We start from the raw sequence: 2,276 nt of genomic DNA, 5'->3' as shown, positions 1-2,276 counted from the left end.
TGTCCTGAAGATGTTATCCGGAGAGACAGTCCCGGAAAAGATGGCCATGCTTGGGAACACAGAGGGACGGCAACAAAGCGGAGGCCCTCGGGGAAATGGAGTGACCCAGGGGCTGAGACCAGGGACTCAGCCATGACATCTGTGCGGCTGGTGCAGGATCAGGCGGTGTGCACAGAGTCCACGAGAGTCGGAACAGCTCAGTGGCCCCTAACCACCACGAGATTCCACATTGTGTCTGTGCTCTAGGTTGTTGACCGTCACTGGGCACTCGGGTTGTGTCCATCTCTTTGCTCTTGTGAACGGTGCTACTGTCCGTGGTTTGCAGTGAGCTCATCTCCAGACCTGAGGAGGGACTAAGGGCCATCATTGTCATCTCCAGGGTTAAGCCAGTCTCTATGTGATCAGTAAGCCTGGTCTTTTGAGGATTTCGAATCTCCTTCCACCTTTTCCTCCCACTCGCTCCAGAATCTGCTAAGGTGGCCCCTTTCAGAGCAGTGGAGGGTGGAGCCGAGCACCACCTAGTCTCTGGGTTACGGAGACTGGTGTTTGAAGCTAACCCATTGGACTAGTGGTTTTCACGCGTCTTGGACTTTTATCACTCTTCTAGCGCCCGGATTAGGAGGGACTCCTAGGTGCAACTTTGAAGGCTGCTCACGAGCTTTTAAGACCCCGGTCACTACCCACTCAAGTAGGACGGAGGACATGGTCTTGGTGGACTCTGCTGGATTCTTTATCTTTTTTTTAATTTTTAATGAAAAGGTCCATTTTTCCATTCATGCTTTGCAGTGCCACCAAGGTTCTAGATAAAGGCTAGCAGTCCACAGATACTCATAATTTTTAAAAAAATCAATGCTCCTTCCCCAGAACCAACCTCATCAGCACCCACTTGATCTGGCGTGCGAGACTGTGCACCCTGGGAGTGAGGGCTTCAGAAGCAGTAGCTGTAGCGTCAATCACCCCATCTTCCATGAGGGCAGTAAGGTCAGTGCTTCCCTCCCAATCCTCATCTCTGTTCTCCTCTGGCCCTTCCTTCACGCCCCCACGGCCAGCCCTAGCCTCACTCCGTCATCCTTGCTTCCTCAGGGTGTTTTCATAGTCACATTCCATGTCTCTCCCAAGGCCACGCTGGGAGACAAGCTGCTTCTGAGAGCCCACGCTAGCAGGTGAGCCCCGGTCAACCTAAGAGATCGTAACATCCCTCAGAGGCCTCCCGCTACCCCCACTCTCACACCCAATTGTAGAAGCTTCTCCTGGATTCCTTCCCAGCCAGCATCCCCTCTGTTTCTCCAGTGAGAATAATAAGCCAGCGACCAACCAGACTAGTGCCCAGCTGGAGCTCCCTGTGAAATACATGGTCTACACAGTGATTAGCAGGTACTTGGTCCCTGACACTCCCCCTTGGGCCTCTGGCCTTCCCATAAGACTGGTACTTCCCTCTGCAGCCCAGCCTGCTTTGACAAGAGTGGGCACCCCCAAGTGGACACCTCTGATTCCTCAAATGCTTCTGTGCGTGACCAGCCACATGTCGATGATCCCAGTTCTTGCTTCTTCTCTCATGTGTCCCTCACCACGGTGAAGGAAGTCTGGTGCTAAGGCCCGCACACCTCAACACCACCGTGGGCTTCCCCCCACCCCCCACCCAGAACGCAAAGTTTCTCCTCTGGGCCTCGCGTGAGCGTACCGTGACGCAAAGCCGCTAGATCGAGACAGTCGCTCTCAAGTGGGGAGATTGCATCTGAGCAGGCTGTGTTCCATGACCACATGGAAGGAAGAGAACGGCCGGCTTCCGTAGAACTCAGAGGGAGCAGAGGCGTGAGAGAGAGGCTGCTGGGAAAGAGCCCAAGACCTGGGAGGGCCACCCGAGAGGCAAGTGTGGGGCTGCTGCTCCGCATTCAAAAAGTGAGCTGAGGATACCACCACCACACACACACACACACACACACACACACACACATGGCTGAGTGAACAAAACGCCAGATATTTCGAAAGTGGCATGGAAGCTTAAGTGTTTACCATGGGACAGAGGCTGCTCTTGCTGCTGCTTTATGAACTAGAGGGGAAAGCTCAATGAACTAGAGGGAAACTCAATGAACTAGAGGAAAACTCAATGAACTAGAGGGAAACGCAATGAACTAGAGAGAAACTCAATGAACTAGAGAGAAAACTCAATGAACTAGAGGGAAACTCAATGAACTAGAGGGAAACTCAATGAACTAGAGGGAGAAACTCAATGAACTAGAGGAAAACTCAATGAACTAGAGGGAAACTCAATGAAC

At 52.6% G+C, this 2,276-nt stretch overlaps 1 protein-coding gene across 1 annotated transcript in view; it reads left to right on the top strand.

The window, feature by feature from the left end:
* Nucleotides 1-2,276, top strand: part of ITGAD (integrin subunit alpha D) — a 29,086-nt gene that overhangs the window by 21,315 nt on the left and 5,495 nt on the right. The window contains exons 17-19 of the mRNA XM_013005444.1: nucleotides 865-981; nucleotides 1,084-1,163; nucleotides 1,291-1,374. Coding sequence (XP_012860898.1) covers nucleotides 865-981; nucleotides 1,084-1,163; nucleotides 1,291-1,374 — 281 coding nt within the window. The remainder of the gene's footprint in view (nucleotides 1-864; nucleotides 982-1,083; nucleotides 1,164-1,290; nucleotides 1,375-2,276) is intronic.

This window comes from Echinops telfairi, unplaced genomic scaffold, assembly GCF_000313985.2.
Source record: "Echinops telfairi isolate 266 unplaced genomic scaffold, ASM31398v2 ScPeMD7_5;HRSCAF=22, whole genome shotgun sequence".
NCBI classification, from domain to species: domain Eukaryota; kingdom Metazoa; phylum Chordata; class Mammalia; order Afrosoricida; family Tenrecidae; genus Echinops; species Echinops telfairi.
Note: the sequence above shows the minus strand (reverse complement) of the source record. Positions and strands in the feature narration are given on the sequence as shown.